Source organism: Sciurus vulgaris (genome assembly GCF_902686455.1).
Source record: "Sciurus vulgaris genome assembly, chromosome: 9".
NCBI lineage: Eukaryota > Metazoa > Chordata > Mammalia > Rodentia > Sciuridae > Sciurus > Sciurus vulgaris.
This window is the reverse complement of record NC_136469.1, coordinates 4,563,720-4,580,459: the sequence shown is the minus strand read 5'-3', so window position 1 is coordinate 4,580,459 and position 16,740 is coordinate 4,563,720. Positions and strand designations below refer to the sequence as shown.

Below are 16,740 nucleotides of genomic sequence, written 5' to 3'. Positions count from 1 at the left end.
TCTCTACCCAAGCAGCAGTTTGTCAGTAGCTGGACAAAATGTTCCCGTAGGGCTGCCTCTGGGCCATGCCCCTTCCTGTTCCACAGCCTCCCTCTGTGGTCCCAGGTTGCTTACCCCCAGCCCCAGACCCCTCAGGCAGCCCCACACTTCTCCTGGAGTCCCAGGGGAGAGTGAACCAGCAAGGAAGTCCATGTCTGAGGAGGGAGGAGCCTGGGCTCTACCTGTCTCCAGGTTTTAGGGGAGCCCAGGGAGGCTAGCTATAGCCAGCTCTGCAAAAGGTAGCAGGTGCCAGAGCTATGTCAGCCATTTAAGGGTCCCCTGGTATACCAAGCTCTGTAAAGGCAGTAGTTGCCATAGCTATGATGGCCACCTAACGGTCCCCTGGACCATGAATGATCTAGAGTCATGTAGATGCACAATCACCTTATATACCAGTTCTGTTCATGGGGAGGAGGGAGCAGGAATCCTCTGATTCCAAGCCCAAACCATCTTCTGAGGCCTGGCCTTTCCCCTGCTCATTGTCTGTGAGGACCTCAGATGCCTGCAAAGTCTTCCTACTACCCCCACCCTAGGCCCTATAGCCTGATGCCCTCCTCACCCTAGCCAGGACCCCTTTCTGGTGCTCACCTAGGACCACTATCCTGAAAATTCTGGTTTTCTTTTTCTTTTTTCTTTTTTCTTTCTTTTGCAGTGCTGGGGATTGAACCCAAGGTCTTGTGCTTGCAAGGCAAGCACTCTACCAACTGAGCTATATCCCCAGTCCTGGGTTTATTTTTCTGATAAAAGAAAATAAGGGCTGGGGAGATAGCTCAGTCGGTAGAGTGCTTGCCTTGCATGCACAAGGCCCTGGGTTCAATCCCCAGCACAGCAAAAAAAAAAAAAAAAAAAAAAAAAAAGTGCCATGCCACTATTAAAAAAAAAAAAAAAAAAAAGTGCAAACATTAAAGTTCTTAGAACTTCAGAAATAACTACAGTTATTCCATGGTTAAGTTCTTAAATAGGCAATCAATAACAACCCTTAAACATTATTATAGATAAAAAAGACTCTACAGCATAGAATTCTTGAGTACTTTCTCAGCGCTTCAACATATACTAAGCTGCTCCTTAAGAAAAATTGTGATCTTCCTGTAGATGTATCTACCTAATTTCCACAGCATGATATCTATAAATACTGTCATCATCCATACTGCCACTTGTGCAGATAGCTATATATATGTGTACACACATACATGTGCATGCACACGCAGAAAAAATCTTAAAGGATATATGCTATGAAAGTAATTTCTGTTTCTTTTAGTTTTCTGAATTACTGTTTTTCCTATAAACATGTATTTTATGATTAGAAAAAAAAGTTACTTTCATTAAGCAATGAATGAGATGTGCTTGGCACAGAGGTGCACATCATAAATCCATCAACTCAGGAGGCTAAGGCGGGAGGATCACAAGTTCAAGACCAGTCTCAGCAATATCTATCATGAGCTATATCATGAGCCCCTCAGCAATTCAGCAAGACCCTGTCTCAAAGCAAATATAAATAAAAAGGGCTAGGGATATTGTTCAGAGGTAAAGTGTGCCTGGGTTTAATTTCCAGTACTGAAACAATAAAAAGTGAGATGTAGATTATCAATACATAAACTAAAAGGAAGCCCACAGGTACAGACTCTTCTCAGCAAATCATGCTCACCTGCTTCATTGCACAAGGCTTTCAAGTCAGCTCCAACATATCCATGAGCACTATTTGCCAGCTGGAGCAGTTCAGCTTCAGTGAGCAAATGGGGTACCCTTTGAAGTAGTTTCTGGAGAATATCCAGCCGGTCCTGAGCATTAGGAACTCCAATTTCAATCTCTTTATCAAATCGTCCAGGTCTTCGGAGTGCAGCATCTAATGCTTGAGGGCGATTTGTGGCCCCAAGTACTAACACCTGTCCTTCACTTCCTTCCTAAAAAATGAAAAAAGTTGCATAATTTTTAAAAGTTTAAAAAAATAAATATATGGAGGCAAATATTGCTATGTAGATGTAGATAAGAATGAATAGAACCAACCAGGCTATTGAGTCGTAACTTTTATGCTCAGATTATCTGTTTATTATTTGTAATTAATTTGTTATACATTTATTAATTTTTTTACAGATTTTTCAAAGTTCAGCCTAGATGCTTTTCCCCTAAAAAGCGTCCCAACACCTACCTCTTCATCAATTATAAGGATGTTTCTCTCACTTCTACCATTTTAACCTTATCATTATCATAAATAATTGCATAAAATTACATCATTGTTTCATTTGTTTTAAGCAGTCCTGCCCAATATTTGCAAGCAAAAATGATGTACATGTTATTTAAAGAGAACGGGGCTCCATTAGGAAGTCTGCCTCAGATACAAACTGTTTTTTATAATTATAAATCTTTAAATTTCTGGAAATACAGACAATATAACCAATATCCAAACACCCTTGAGTACATAGGATTTTTACTCTGAAACTGAAATTAAGAACAACTTATGAAGAACTATCATCATGATCAGTCACCCATGGATATTACCAAGCATTTTACTCAGATGACCAAATCATTTCACAAGACCAGCATAAGTGGAATGTGATTTAAATAAAACGCAAAACTCATCAATTATACTAAATGTGCCAACAGAAAATAAACTAGTGTGAATTCATGAATTATGAATTTAGGAGCACAAATATGGGGCCTTAAATATTTTCAGACTAAAACATCAGTGTTGTATACTTCCAGCCCTGCCCAAAGGCAAGACCATCCGTGCAGCCAGCTTATTCCCACAGCAGACGACAGAGCCCCTCCCCTACAAGGGCCTTCCAGCAGGTCGCTCCTCCCCAAGGTCCTTCTAATCACAGCTCTCTACCTCTGCCATTGGTGGGACTCATAGTCAACCATAAGCAAAGAGATGTGGTCTACTTAATAGTAACAACAGACTGATCAAATACCAAGCACTCACATTACTCCCACATGTTCAGTTTCTACTAATAGGCAGTAAAATTCTTTTAATTATCCTCTTATTTAATGTGCGCAGAACAGGGACTACATAATTTCTAAAATTTCTTTTGGCTCGAACATATCATGATTCTAAAAACTTTAGTTATTTATAATCTGGCCTAAGAAGTACATTTTTGTGTGGTGGTGCATGCCTGTAATCCCAGAGAGTCAGGGAAGCTAAGGCAGAAGACTGCAAGTTCAAGGCCAGTCTCAGCAACCTAGAAAGATGCTGCTGCAAAATTAAAAATAAAAAGGGCTAGCGAAGTAGCTCAGTGGTAGAGAATCCCTAGGTTCAATCCCTGGTACCAAAACAGAACAAAACAAAACACTCAAAGATATACATTTTTATGGTTAACAGATGTCAGGACTCAGAGATCTATTTCTTCATTCCTGAATTAGTCCTTTTTTTAATAACTACAAGACTATATACCTTATCACAGAATCCAGTGGTAAAAATAAATGTTTTCTGCCCATTATTTTCTCATCTTTCATTTGTCTGAATTTTTATATAAGTAAGATGACTTACTCATGAAATTTCTGAATAAAATCCCCTAAAATATAATGCTAAATCTTCCTTATTGATTTTTGCCTCAGGTTAAGTTAATACCACCTATCACAAAAGAAAACCATGAGAGTATGTTATTTTATATGCTAGAAAACATGTCAAATTATGTTGTCCTAGCAATTTCCAAGTAATCTACTGAAGCTAGTACCCATGCTAGATATCTTTTCCTTATCCTGGAATACCCAAAGACCAAGAAAATTCATTTTTGCTACCATGTATATATTAAAAACCACTACCTTCCCCCAAAGAATCAGTACAAGTACAAGGACTGTACTCACGGAGCCAATGCCATCCATCAGTGTTAAGAGTGAAGCCACAACTCTTTTTTCCACCTCATTCTGAGATCCTTCTCTTTTAGGGCAAAGCGCATCTAGTTCATCAATAAAAATAATTGATGGGTGCCTAAAACAAACACATGACACGAAATCTCTAATTCACTTTTAATTCTAAAGTTTAGTTCCAATTTTTTAACTGAAACATGTCAATCTTAAATTTAATAATATTATAGATAAAAGCATTAGACTGTTAAGATGAAAAACCTTATATTAACTTCAGCCCAAATTATTTAACTCATCAACTCACATCCTAGTGTACTGTCCTGGTTATGGCAGAGTACTGAGAAAAGCCTACTGCTCCTGAGATGAGTATCTATGCCCAGGCAGAACTCTCCCACCAATGCCTCCTAAATTGTTATGACAAGATCAATTGAGAAGCTGAAGGTGGAGATGCTGTCCCTTGGAGTAGTTTAAAGCCCAAAGGATATAAACTAAAATGCCCTCTTTTTTTTTTCTTTTTGATCTATGGAAAATAGTACTTTCAAGATGACCAATTCTGCCATAAAAAGACATGAATTCTCTCACACAAGGAAACCTCAATTACCATCAACCTAACAACAAACACATACTAAAAATAAGGTAAATCGTCTTCTCAAATTTTCAGTAGCAGGATGATAAAATCCTTATTTCATCTCTAACACTGGGGAAAGCACTTTAAAATAGTTATTTATAAAAGGCGGTAATATGATGCTTACTATCAAAACAATGATAGAAATATAGCCATATTAAGAATAATATTAAATTAGACCAAGTTACAGACCACATTCTAACACTCACTCCAATCCAACAATGCAGTTTGAACTCAGGAATAATATAATCTTTTAAAGAGCACACGGTTTGTCCTACTCAAGCAATTTATAACAGAACTAAGTTCTAAGCATACTTTGAAAATACGGTCTATAAAAAAAAAATGCCTACATACTCTAAAGGAACACATAGATTTTTTACTTACGTGACTTATCAAAAAATGCTATTTTAATTCTTCTACTTTCTATAGTTTAATTACCAATTTATCAAGCCTCCAAAACAATATTAGATAGAAATAGATTAAACAGAATTTTATTAAATCTACAATCTATTCCTGGAACTATCACTATTTTTTTTATTATCCTTCATGCTTTATATGAAGTGCTACTGTCTCACTTTAATATAGCTTTGATTATTAATTCCAAAATATGTTATGTATATCTAAACAAAACTACTGTCATGTATTTCTAAACAGAACAAAAGCAAACAAAAAAACTGTGCTTTCCCCCAAAATAAATAAATACCGTAGAGTGGCTTCAGCAAATATCTGACGTAACTTTGCTTCAGTCTCACCATAGAATCTGTAACAAATAACAAATATTTAAGGACCTTTTTTTTTTTAAAATCTTGGTCTATAAAAGCTGTTTTGACTTTTTAAACAGTTCTAGAGTAAGTACTTTCAAAAATTATTTTCCAAATTTAATTTTTACACATTAGTATTAAAAAGCAAGCCAGGTGTGGTAGTGGCACACATCTCGAATCCCAGCAACTCAGGAGACTGAGGCAGGAGGATAATTTTGAGGTCAGTCTCAGCAACTTAGCAAGACCCTCAATAACTTAGCAAGACCCTGTCTCAAAATAAAAAAAAAGAACTGGGGTGTAGCTCAGTTGTAAAGCAACCTGGGTTCAATTCCCAGTACATACATGTGCACGTGCATATGTGCGTATGTCTATGTATATATTTATTTTTGTACATTTACATATATAAAGCAAGTTTAAAATATTCCAAGGTATATAATATACAGACAGAATACCTGCTGCCACTTTTTTTTTTTTTTTTTTTTTTTTTGGTACCAGGATTTGAACCCAGAGGCACTTCACTAAGCCACATCTCCATCCCTTTTTATTTCTTATTTTGACAGGGACTTGCAAAGTTGCTTAGGGCCCCTCCAAGTTTCTGAGACTGCCTTTGAACTTGTGATCCTCCTGCCTCAGCCTCCAGAACCACTGAGATTACAGGTATGTGCCACTGTGCCCAGCCCATGCTGCTGCTTTTAAAGTCTACAGTGGAGAAGTATACTTAGTAACATTAAATTCACTTTATCAAGCCTTGCACCTACTTGCTTATAATTTCAGGACCATTAATTACAGAAACATAGGCTCCAACTTCATTAGCAACAGCCCTGGCAATCATTGTCTTCCCAGTACCTGGAGGACCATAAAGTAAAACTCCTCTAGGAGCTGGAATTCCTACAAGAAAAAAAATGAACACTGTATTCAGCATCACTAAGACTCTCATGAAGACTGTCATATTCTTCAAACATAAGCTTCAAATGTAAATTTATCTTGCATCACAAAATTAAAGTCAGGCCTCCCCCAATCCCTCAAAAAGATGTATTAACTATACCAAACACTGATCACCAGCAATGATATCTCTTTTCTCTATAGACCACAGAGCAAGGGAAGTATACTGATAAAAAACTGGACACACATTGTCATACCTTATCCCACAGAGCGGCAAGCCATCAATACCAATTTCCTTTCTATTATGATCTTGGAGAGGCTAAACATTACTAGGAAAATATAAAACCAAGGGTTGGGTGTTTGTTTTTTGTTTTTGTTTTGTACTGAATACAGGGGTGCTTAATCACTGACCTACATCCCCAGTCTTTTCTATTTTTTTATTTTGAGACAGTCTCACTAAATTGCTGAGAAAGTTCTCAAACTTGTGATCCTCCTGCCTCAGCCTCCCATGTAGCAGCACGCACTGCCACACCTGAGTCCACTGATTAATTTTAAATATATAAAAATTCATAAAAAGGAATAAACAGAGACAGCACACACCAAATATATACAAAGGATCTGGGGAGCAATCAGGAAGAGGTACCTGAGTTTGCAAGGAGTCAAGACACTAGCTTAACTTGTTTCAACCCTTAACTACTTGTCTTAATGCAAAAAAATCAGCACACAGTTACATTTTCTAACAAAGAAATTTTATCCCACCTATGCGAATGTATAATTTATTTCTTTCACCTTTACAGTTGATCTAGCATGATATTTACTATAGATTCAATACAAGCAACTGTGGATATATGCTATTAGAAAACACAAGACTGTCCCTAACACACATCAGAACCTAGAGACCAAAGCATACAGAATGGCTCATTGCACAGTATCTCCCAAGGCAGTTAACACCTCTTATCATAACTATCATTCAGGAACTAAAGACACATAAAGAGAGCAAGCATTCAGTAGATAAATGGAATTAGTCAATTGCTTTTTAGTTTGAATTTAACACTTCTAGGTACAATAAATTGAAGATATCATACCATAACTCTTGAAAAGTTCAGGCTGTTTAAGAGGCAATTCAATTATTTCTCTAATTGCTTTCAGCTGACTGCTTAAACCTCCTATCATGTCATAGGTTACTTTGAATGGGTTGTCTTGTTCTTTTGAATTTGTACAAATCTTTCTAAGACTGATTCTTGTTGTAGAAGAAATAAAATAAAAAGTATCAGTATTGCATTTCCCTCCAATGCTGGCTGATTTTAACAGTCTCTCTTCATTGATAACCTGCTTATTTCCTTCTCTGGAATACTCAAAACTACATTTAGGAGCTGTGCTTTCCTCTAGGTCAAGTCCACTGCCATCCCCAAAGCTCTGTGTAACATCCAACGAAATGTCATTGGCTTTATTCATAAATCCATCATCAACGGGTTTACAAGGAGTACTTCTTGATGCTGGGCTCTGGGGCTCTTCCAGATGTAATTGGCTTAGCTGGAAGGACATATCCAGGTTACTGGTTTCCATGCTTGATTGTTCAGAGGCCATTCCCTGGGCACCAGTGTCAGAGTCACTCGGAGGCCTTCCCAATACCATGCCATCTGCTCCTTTCACTTGCAAAACTTGTAACTTGCAAAGTCGTCCATAGAAGGTACAATATAGAAAGTTGCCCGGTAAAACAATCTTGCCATCTAGAAAACAATTCATCAAATACACATTAACACAGTTTTTCACTGGTTCAATGCTTTCACTTACCTGCTATTAACAAAACTGAATGAAAAGACTAAATCAAAGCTGGAGTATTAATAAAGTCACTTTTGTCATGAAAAAGAGAAGACCAGCCAGGTGTGGTGGTACACACCTGTAATGCCAGCTACTGTGAAGGCTGAGGCAGAAAGATCACAAGAATGAGAACAGCCTAGGCAACTAGGCTGAGATCCTGTTGCCAAAAAAAAAAAAAAAAAAAAGATTGGGGAGGTAAGCTCAGTGGTTGAACAATTGCCTATCCTATATGAGACCCTGGGCTTAATTCCCAGCACTGAAAAAAAAATCAGAGAACCTAATATTCCCCTATGACATAGAACCAGCTGGAGACAGAAAAGATGACTCAAATTCTCCACACTCCATGGATCTAAGATCCTATCAACAAACAGCCAGAAGTCCATGTCCAATGGTTAAAGTGCTCTGCACTTGACTCTGTCCACAAACCAACCATTTATTTTCTCCACTGCTCAATTTTCAATCCATTTACTGGGAAGTAAGACATCTCTGCTTCAAAAGGAAGTTACTTCATTGAGGGAATATTTTCTAATCTATTTTGAAGAAAACTATGTCTGCAAGACCTCAAAAAACACTCATTTGCTGCTGTGCTGCACTTAAAACTTAAAACAGTTTAAAATACTTGTCTTACCTAGTTTTCTCAGAATACAAGAAGTCAGTTCTTCTTCGTTAATTTCCCTATCTTTGTCACTATAAAGAGGAGAGAGGGACAAAAATCAGTATTAGGTATACCAGAAGCTAAACTGTGGAATAAAATGACATTTACACAATTGTAATACAAACTTCATCAAAATAATAAATTTGCAAACTGAAAACGAATGAATTATACAATTTTGGAACAACTTAAAATTTTCAGATAATTCCTACAGTCAGAAAATATTTGCATTTTGGTGCCTTAATGACCTAAATCAATGTTCTTCAAAATATATGATCCATTAGAGCATCATAAGCTCATTTCAGTCAGTCCCATCAATCACTTTATTAGAATAAATGTCAAAACACTGCACATAGGGTAAATGCTTTGTAAAACGTTAATTTATCATATGCACATATATACATATCTACATACACACGTGTATACACACGTGTGCACAACTTCTTGGGGGGGGTGTAAAATAATCACCAAAATAACATCGGTATGTGTGTACATGTGTGCATGCGCTCGAGCACCACACTTGTGAAAAACACCAGCCTAAACTATCCACTCCCTTCCTGAACTTGCCTACCTTGGAAAGAGGCTTTTCTTCACAGCCAACTTCAACCCTATTGTATAATTTATAAATTACCTGTTTAAGAAAACTAAATCCTACAGTACATTACCCGAAGAGGGAAAAATAAGGGAAAAGTAAGTAATAACTGCAATGAAAATCTATTCTGGATAAAGGACATGACTAAGGAAAAAAAATGAGACCCTCTTCTTTCTATTGACAAAGGTATCGTCCAGGTGTTTAAATGCGTGTTTAAATGCAGGAAGTAGGCACACCTGAATATTGCTGCACTTCCAAAGAAGGCTTCTCTTGGACAGTTTTCAAAACATTAGCATTTTCTTCCTCCTCCATGTGTAAGCACTACAAGAGACCAACCAACAGCTGACCAGATCTGTTGGTGACTGGTAGAAGGAATGATTCAACTACACAGCACTATAAGGAGTCTAAATCCCAGTATACCAGTTGTGGGGCAGTCTCAGGCAAATCCCTTAACATTTCCAATCCTCCCCTCCTCTTTTGTAACATAAGGAAAACAGACTCTTACCAGAATGAGTTTTTTTAAGGATTTAAGATAGCAATCTACGTAAATATGCACATACATATACATACTTACCCCCAGCAACAGTGCGCAAGGTACTTCAATAACTACTATAAAAATAAAGAGAACTGACTACATAATGACATTAAAAAGGGAAAAAAGGGAATAGGGAGGAATTTTCATGAATCAAATATGTGTAAACTAATAAGGAAATTACATATATTTCCTTAAATGCTTAAATAAAGTACTGAACCAAGTATTTTATTTATGAAACTCTGATTAGAATGTATTTACAATGTAAAAAATAGAGTAAACTTAACCAGTTTTTCTTTTACTAAAAGGATGAGTGCAGATAAAATTACTTCCACCAGAAGGAGCTCCAACATTATTAATATGATTTTTCAGTTGCAACTAAAAATATAAGTAGATTCAAATTACTGATATTCCTAACTGGAAACTAACTTTCTTGTCTATACGCTGCAGCCTCATTTGAAATGTAATTTTTTTAATAAAATTTTAAAAACCAAGATTCCATTTGAAAAATATACAGTCTTCTATAATAGGCACTCATTATTCACCTAACACTGCTGCCCTCAAGAGGTCAGACTAGACTGAGATCATCACAATCAAGGCTAATTCCAGTTTACCTGATCACTGCGGAACAGAGCACAATTTTAAGCCATGATTTGATGATTAATCTGCTTTAGGCCGTAATACCAACTATCCCATGAAATATTTAGGCAAGTTAATTCCCCTCATGGAGCCCATTTCCTCATCTATTAAAACAGGAAAAATATGGATGCTTTGCAAGGTGTTAAGTGAGGGCAATGTAAGCACATATGTTTGCAATATACACAAAGCATCTGGTATAAAGCTGGTGGTCAGCATATGCTGTCTTTCCTTTCTGCTTTTTAATGTTCACTAAACTTATCATAGGCTTTGAAAATGCTTTGTTTTTAAAGGAAAAAAATGTGCCAAAACACAAGCTCAGAATCTAATAGAAGCCTGTAATCCCAGCAGCTTGGGAGGCTGAGGCAAGAAGATCCTAGGTTCAAAACCAGCCTCAGTACTTAGCAAGGCCCTAAGCAACTTACCAACGCCCTGTCTTAAAAAGTAAACCAGGGTGTGGGTGAAGTTCAGTGGTTAAGTGCCCCTAGGTTCAATTCCCCAGTATCACCGTCCGAAAAAAAGAAATTTAAAACTCAGAAATGTTTTGTGAGCCATATAAACACATTCTTAAAACTATTACTAAGGTGAAAACTGTCAAAAGGAGCTTTTTAAAAATGAATTTTAATCAAACTTGTATGTATAAACTAAGTCAAAATCCTATTAGATACAGAATATTCAAAAGGATAGATGATATACTTTACTGTTAGGCTGAATCAAACAATTAGCCTTTGTTGAATGACTATTTAAAACTCTAATAATAACCCTCTGTTTACTAAAATTGAATAATCAATGAGTTAAAATATGTGATCAGGTTCTTTACTTGAGCAATCTTAAAACTTATTTTTTTCTTCTCAGTTACTCCTTTCTTTACAATGTATAAGAAACATTAAAAGCCCTGACTATACTCCAAGCCAAAATGAAAAGCACTGCTAAAAACTGAGCAATAATGTTTTTGATCCAAAATGTCAGGGTGTGCTCTAATAATGGAACATGAGCCCCTAGTCCCTAAACTACATAGTACTCATTTAACTTGTGCTGCCTCATACAGTAGGTCAACAGCCACTCCCTACATGTGGCCACTGAGTACTTAAAACGTGGCTAATCCAAATTGAGAAGTGCTATAAGTTTATAACACACTGAATTTTGAAGACTTGTTTTGAAAAAAATGACAGAATATCTTATTAGTAGTTTTTTTTTAATTTATAACTATTATACATTAAAATAAGAGTCTATATATAATGGTTCAATAAAATATGCCATTATGATTTATTTCATCTGTTTCTCTTTACTCTTTGAATGTGGCTACTAGAAAACGCAAAATTATATATGTGGCTTATGTTTGTGACTCTTGTATTTTTACTAAGCAGCACTGATCCATGCACACCAAAGCGGGGTTAAAAAGAATAAAAGAGAAAAAAAAAAAAAAAAAAAAAGAATCAAACCTTAGTGCCAAGTCCATCTCCTGAGCCTGCAGTACAGCGCCCACAAGAGGCTGGACACGGATGGCATCGCCAGCCCTCACACCTACATTCTTCTGTGCCACTTCACTCAGGCCAACCTTGCCTCCAGGAAATCCTGCCACTGGCCAGGCTGTATAGACCTGCCCAGAAAGAGAGGAAGCAAGAAAATAAATTTTCATAGAATACCATCAATTTATAAGGCAGAACACAAAGCACAGTTAAGGACATGAATCTGCAAACACAGTCCTTATACCAAAGTCTTTACAATACGGTACAAATTGCAATAGGATAAACTGCATTTACAAATAATATAATAGAATACTACACAGGATCACCAAAACGAAGTTATTTTGATAAATAATATTGCATCTTTTTGTGAAGATCAGGAGCGAGCTCTCAGTGAGATGGTGGAAGATTCGAAAGGTAAATTTAGAAAATAAGAGAAAGACATGAACAGGTAATAAAAAGAAAATGTGAAAAATATTAAAAGCAAGAGAATTTTCTTAACATAATCCAAGTTGAACTTAAACTACATCAAGGAAGTACCAAGACATGGGACAAGAGTTTTATCAAAACCTGGATTTCATCAATTTAAATGTTTAAAGGAGGAGCAAAAATTCCTGGCTGGAGCTCATATATTTATAGTCCTCTCTTCCACAAGACATAGCAAAGGGCCTGAAAGTACAACATAAGCCCAGAACAATGAAAAGAATGAGAAGGATGCCATCAGACAAGAGATTTTAAAACATTTCCAGAAGATCCCCTACAGATGAGAGAAGCAAGAAAAGAAGCCCCAACAGAGGCACGGGCTGGCAGCAAGAGATAAAACCAAGCTACTGAAAATCCAAGAAAGGTTCTGGGCTTAGAGTCTTAGGAATGGTAAATGGCAGCAAGGAGAACCCAGGCCCTCTTCTTATCCCAAAATAATATTTCTGCAGAGAAATATAACAGGCCGGGAGAAACAGCCAAAAAAGGTCTGTCACTACATCCCTGAGGAAAAGGTCTCTCTACATGACATTTTAGGGGCTACTATTCCCAGGATAGCTGTAGAGATCAAAGAAAGGAGGAGTTTACATACATGTGAATTTTTTTTTAATTATTTTAGAACTTAATTTATTTTTATGTGGTGCTGAGGATAGAACCCAGTGCCTCACACATGCTAAGCAAGTCCTCTACCACTGAGCGACAACCCCAGCCCTACAAGGGAATTTTTTTAAATGTACTTTTAATTAACTCCTGCCTGTATTGAAGTCAAAATCGAAATATCTCAAATAATTTCAAACTAAGAAAATGGACTCTTACTTACCTCTTGCTTTCCATCCAAACTGGTAAGCAATACTGGTCGACCTATACATATGTTTGCAGACTTCATGGTGCTGAGTCCAAGATGAACAAGGGAGTTCTGGAATGTTTTAGGGACTTTGCTATCCACTGTGAACAAAGAGAAAATTAATTTTGTACTAGTTTTTAACTAAAGTGAAGGCAAGGTTTCCTCTACAGTACACAAGAATCCTGTACTCACCCTGGAGAAAACACTGCCCCAACCCTCCTTATAACCAATTTAAAACCAAATCCTTCTGAGTATCTGTCTACTAGCAACGTATGAGTGTTGACTAAAAAGTGTTAATTTTTAAAAAGAGGATTTTTTTTTCCTGATTTATTTTTTTGGTTTCTATTTTCAAATGATAAATATTCTGCATCCAAAATTCTCTCCAGTCAAAAGTTCTTTGAGGCAATGCTAATTTCATTAAAAACTAAACACATATCACCAGTCTTGGGAGCATGCACTTTCCTTTCATCTGGCATCTGGTCACCCCAAGTTCAATACCACCAGGACCTTGGGGGTGAGTAGGAAGGCTCAATGGTCCCCACCATTCAAATAAAGCTGTTTGATGAGCTAGAGATATAGCCCAGTAGTAGAGAGCTTGCCTACCATGACTGAGGTCCTGGATTCAATCCCCAGCACCACAAAAACAAAAACAATCAAATAAAGCTATCTGACTCACAAAAAACTAAACAAAAACAAAACTAAACATACTTAGAACAGAGTCTACTTTCTGTAGATCAGATTCTAAGCTGAATTAACCTTGACCTCAACTGAGAACGGGTATATCTACCTGGCTCTAAAGCATTAGGTCAAGCTTCCATTTCCCACCTACATACCCCAGGATGGAAAAACCACAGGCTTCCCTAAACATCTCCACACCTCCCTATCCATGTAGTCCATGTTCAAATTCCCATCCATGGCCTCTTTTTCCAAAAACTTGCCGTTTTAATTCCCTGCTTACATCATCCAAATCTCAAGCTGTCCACAAAACACTCTTTCCTAGTCCTCATTACTTCAAATGTATCTCAACATCCACTTTCCTCATTCACACTTATTAAGCACCTTGTTAGATTCACTTTAAAGATAATTTCAAACAACCATTGCATTCATTCAGCAAATATGTACTCTTGCCTACTACATATGGCAGACACTATAATAGGCATGCTAGGCAAGTGGTCTACCACTCACTCAGTCACATCCCTATTCCCATAATAGGCACTGCTGTTCACAAATCCTTCCCTCAGTTCATAATCTAGCAGGAGATAGTTATCTCATAATCAATGAATAACTATATTCCAAACTAAGGTTAATACAACGGAAGAATGACAAGAGTGCTAGCAGAGTCTATAATGTGAGATCTAACCTCAAAAGAAATAATGTTAAATTCAGATCTGAAGGAAAAGTAGGAAATAACTAAATGAAGAAAAAAATCATTCTCAGCAAAGAATACAGCACATATAGATGTCCTGGGCACAGAGGAGTATGGGGCATCCTCCAGAGTACAGGCAGAGTGGTGGAGACAAGGGGGCCCGTGAGGAAGGTCAAACCATCCACAGCAGTGCATGTCACCATGCTTGTCATCACCCTGATGGCTATGGGAGCATGGCGAGGGATGAAAAGCAGGGTCATAACAGAATCTCCATTTTACAAGATCATTCTAGGGTGGGAGTAAAATTCAGTGGAAGAGCACTTGCCTAGTACATGTGAGGCACTGGGTTAGATCCTCAGCACCACAATAAAATAAATAAAGGTATTGTGTCCATGTACAGCTAGAATAATTAAAAATTCTAAAAAATCATTCTAGCTACAAAATGGAAAAGGAGTAAGAAAGGGAGTGAAATTAGAACAGGGAGATTGGCCAAAAGGCTATGACATCAGTCCAGGCGAGAAATGGTACCCAAGACTGAGGTGAAAGCAGTGGGAATGGAGTGAAGAGGAAAACGTGAGAACAGGACTAGGAGGTGACGGCATCTATGCAGGAGATGTGAGAAACAGGCACCAGGGATAATGCGAAGGTTTAGGGATTTTGTAATAGTAAAAAATGAACAGGGCTAGAGTTTGCTCTGTTGGAGGAAATAGGGGATCATGAAGTCAGTCCTGAGGTACCTTTGAGAAACTCAAGAGAAAAAGCACTGAACAGTGCTACACAAAATGCGGTCTACAAACTATACTTGTTACTAGTTCAATTATGAGTTACACACACACACACACACACACACAAACGAGAATAAGCATTAAGAAGCTTTTATTGCAATCCGACGCAACAATTTTACATCTGGCGAATCTAATAAAAAACTTTTCCTTTACTTTTTGAACTTATTTTTCTAGTTGTCCACTTTTACTGTGCTTTACAAAAGTGTCAATGGGTGACTTTTTGTACATTTTAAAACCTTCACCGCAGAGTTTGAGAAGCACCATCCCAAAGACAACAGAATCAAGACTCTGGAACAACAATGCGTTACAAAATCATCCGAAATGAAGAGGACCCGGGTGGGGAATTCTTGGCCCTGGATGGACCGGTCGGAGAGAGAAGACCCGAGAGGCCTCCACACTTGGGGTCAGGGATGAGCCTGCCAAGGGCACGGACAAAGGGGCAACGGGCGTGAGAAAGAGAAGTGCTGCAAAGGAAGAAACGGGGCACCAACGCCCAAGCTGAGGTCAGTAGAGAAGGTATGGAAACCATCGCTGGTGGGCACGGGGACGCCGGCAGGGCGGCTTCCCTCGGAGAGGCAGGTGGAGGTCCGCGCGCAGGAGCCCAAGGAGCGCGGGAGAGGCGGGCGGCGGCGGGCGGCGGTCGGAAGGTGCGGCGCTGCCCAGGTGTCAGCAGGAAGGACGGCGGAAGGGCCTCGGGAAGCGCAGGGCGGCGGGCCGGAGCGCGGTGGGCCCCAATCCCACGCGGGACGGGCCCAGGGACTGGCCCCAGCCGGCCGCGGGTCTGCGCGAAAACCCCGCGTCCACCCATCCTACAGCCCTGCGCGCCCACTCCGCGTCGAAGCCGCCCAGGACCCCGGCCCCGGCTCCCACGCTCCCCGGCTCCTCGCCGGCACCGCGGCCGCCGCCACCCGCGCCGCGCCGCGCCGCGCCGCACCTGGGCGCGAGCCCGGCGCCGGGGCCCCGGAGGACGCTGCGAGGCCGCGGGATCTCACAGGACTGCGGCCGGCGTTAGAGCGCCGCCCCGGACGCCGAGCCGCGCCCCGACTCGGAGCTGCCCCGGCGAGGCGAGCACGGCGCTCGGGGCGACCCCGACCCCCGCCCCCGCGACGCCCTCACCCTTCTCTAGGAAGCTAGTCACCACCAGAGTCCCGGCCGCCGCCGAGCCGGAGGCGGCGGCGGGGGCCGCGGGCGACCCGCTCTCTGTGCTTTGGTTTAGCCGCTTTCGGTGCTTCTTGGACGACATGGCCAGAGCGCAGCCCAGGCGGAGGCGGAGCGGCGGGGCGGTGGAGCGGTGGAGCCGGCTGGCGTGCGCGCGGCCGAGCGAGGACTTCCGGGTCAGAGGTCGGCGGGGCCCGACCCGCGCCGTAATTCCCCGAGTGGAGCGCGAGCGCGCGGAGCCGGGTGCTCCCCGGACGTCTTCAAAGCGGCGGCCGAAGTTCCGGCTGCTGCAAAGCAAAA

General features: G+C 39.7%; 1 protein-coding gene across 8 annotated transcripts in view; it reads right to left on the bottom strand.

The window, feature by feature from the left end:
* Positions 1-16,695, bottom strand: part of AFG2A (AFG2 AAA ATPase homolog A) — a 291,079-nt gene extending 274,384 nt beyond the window's left edge. For 7 of the 8 annotated variants that reach the window (XM_079154019.1, XM_079154017.1, XM_079154018.1 and 4 more), the window contains exons 1-9: positions 16,399-16,695; positions 13,108-13,232; positions 11,784-11,941; positions 8,558-8,616; positions 7,194-7,838; positions 5,985-6,114; positions 5,169-5,225; positions 3,841-3,964; positions 1,685-1,940 (exon numbers count right to left, since the gene is read on the bottom strand). In XM_079154019.1, the coding sequence (XP_079010145.1) occupies positions 1,685-1,940; positions 3,841-3,964; positions 5,169-5,225; positions 5,985-6,114; positions 7,194-7,838; positions 8,558-8,616; positions 11,784-11,941; positions 13,108-13,232; positions 16,399-16,525 (1,681 nt within the window). In that variant the 5' untranslated portion in view covers positions 16,526-16,695. The remainder of the gene's footprint in view (positions 1-1,684; positions 1,941-3,840; positions 3,965-5,168; positions 5,226-5,984; positions 6,115-7,193; positions 7,839-8,557; positions 8,617-11,783; positions 11,942-13,107; positions 13,233-16,398) is intronic. The other variant, XM_079154020.1, reaches the window with a different exon arrangement.
* Between the last annotated feature and the right edge of the window lie 45 nt (positions 16,696-16,740).